The sequence below is a fragment of the Oryctolagus cuniculus genome, chromosome 2 (genome assembly GCF_051225735.1).
Source record: "Oryctolagus cuniculus isolate XC-2025 breed Fujian yellow rabbit chromosome 2, ASM5122573v1, whole genome shotgun sequence".
Taxonomy (NCBI): Eukaryota; Metazoa; Chordata; class Mammalia; order Lagomorpha; family Leporidae; genus Oryctolagus; species Oryctolagus cuniculus.
This window is the reverse complement of record NC_142868.1, coordinates 56,520,399-56,521,891: the sequence shown is the minus strand read 5'-3', so window position 1 is coordinate 56,521,891 and position 1,493 is coordinate 56,520,399. Positions and strand designations below refer to the sequence as shown.

General features: G+C 41.3%; 1 protein-coding gene across 1 annotated transcript; it reads right to left on the bottom strand.

The window, feature by feature from the left end:
• Positions 1–247: 247 nt before the first annotated feature.
• On the bottom strand, positions 248–1,121 carry LOC100357892 (translationally-controlled tumor protein). Its single transcript, XM_002709474.6, has one exon. It carries the CDS (start codon positions 990–992, stop codon positions 474–476), a length of 519 nt encoding a protein of 172 aa, XP_002709520.1. The 5' UTR covers positions 993–1,121; the 3' UTR covers positions 248–473.
• Between the last annotated feature and the right edge of the window lie 372 nt (positions 1,122–1,493).

Genomic DNA, 1,493 nt, shown 5'->3' with positions numbered 1-1,493 from the left:
CAGGGACAAATATCATATGTTCTCCCTGATCGGTAACAACTAACCAAGCACCTAAAAGGAAACCTGTTGAAGTGAAATGTACACTATGAGAAACAATGACTTGATCAGCCCTTGTCCTGTCAAGGAACAACTTACTACTTTATTCCTTTTAGTATTTTTTTTGTTCTACTTAATACTATTGGTTGAATTCTTTAATTAACACACAATTATTCTTAGGTGTTTAAATTTATCTGAAAAGGGCTATGGATTTTATTTTTTTTTTTTTGAATTTAAATGCATTTTATTTTTAGACAACCTACATGACAATGTTTTTTGCCTTAAAAACAATGCCTCCACTTGAAGTAAATCATGGTCAAAATAAGTGAGGAGCTCAAGATAACATCAGTCCCACTTCCTGTAAATCCTGGTGTTGTGTGGATGACAAGCAGCAGCCAGTTACGATGAGCAGTGATAGATCCAAATTGCCAACTTTGTTAACATTTTTCCATCTCTAAACCATCCTTAAAGAAAATCATAAACGGGGTCACACCATCCTCACGGTAGTCCAGCAGAGCAACCATGCCATCTGGATTCATGTTTTCACCAATATAGAACTGGTAGTTTTTGAAATTAGCAAGGATGTGCTTGATTTGTTCTGCAGCCCCTGTCATAAAAGGTTTTACTCTCTCTGGTCTCTGTTCTTCAAGTTTGCCTTTGATTGATTTCATGTAATCTTTGATATACTTCTTGTAGGCTTCTTTTGTGAAGCTGGTTTCCTGCAGGTGATGGTTCATGACAATATCAACACCAGTGATCACTGTGCTTTCGGTACCTTCGCCCTCCGGGCCTTCGGCGGAGGCATTCCCACCGATGAGCGAATCATCAATGTTACCCTCTGTCCTACTGACCATCTTCCCCTCCACCTCCAGGCACAGTCCGCCCGCGATCTCCCGGATCTTGTAGATGTCGGAGAACATCTCATCGTGGCTGATGAGGTCCCGGTAGATAATCATGATGGCGGCTGGTAGGAGACGACAGCGGCGGCGCTAGCTTGGCAGGAGCCCGGAGCTCAGAGCGAGCGCGGTGCAGCCGGAGCGGCCCTCGGGGGTAGGGGGGAGCGGGCGGAAAAGCAGGGCTATGGATTTTAAATAATTGCCCAGGAACTCAGATGGTCCTGCCATTTGGGAAGTATTGCATTGGTCTATCTTGCCTATCACTCTGGTTTTAGAAACCATCTACAAGCTGGAGATACCTAAATTTATAGAGTCAATCCAGATATCTCTTTTAGATCTATATTTTACATAATCATTTACATGTCTTACAATATCCTAAACTTAACACTTACAAAACTGATCTCTTAATCACCAACCCCATATGTATCGTTCTTTCAGTCTTTCTTTTTTCTACAAATGACAAAATAATACACCTACTTACCTAAAAACATGGTAGCAATCTTTGACATCTCTATAATCCTTAACTCCTACATCTAAGCCATCAGCAACATTTATGAATCA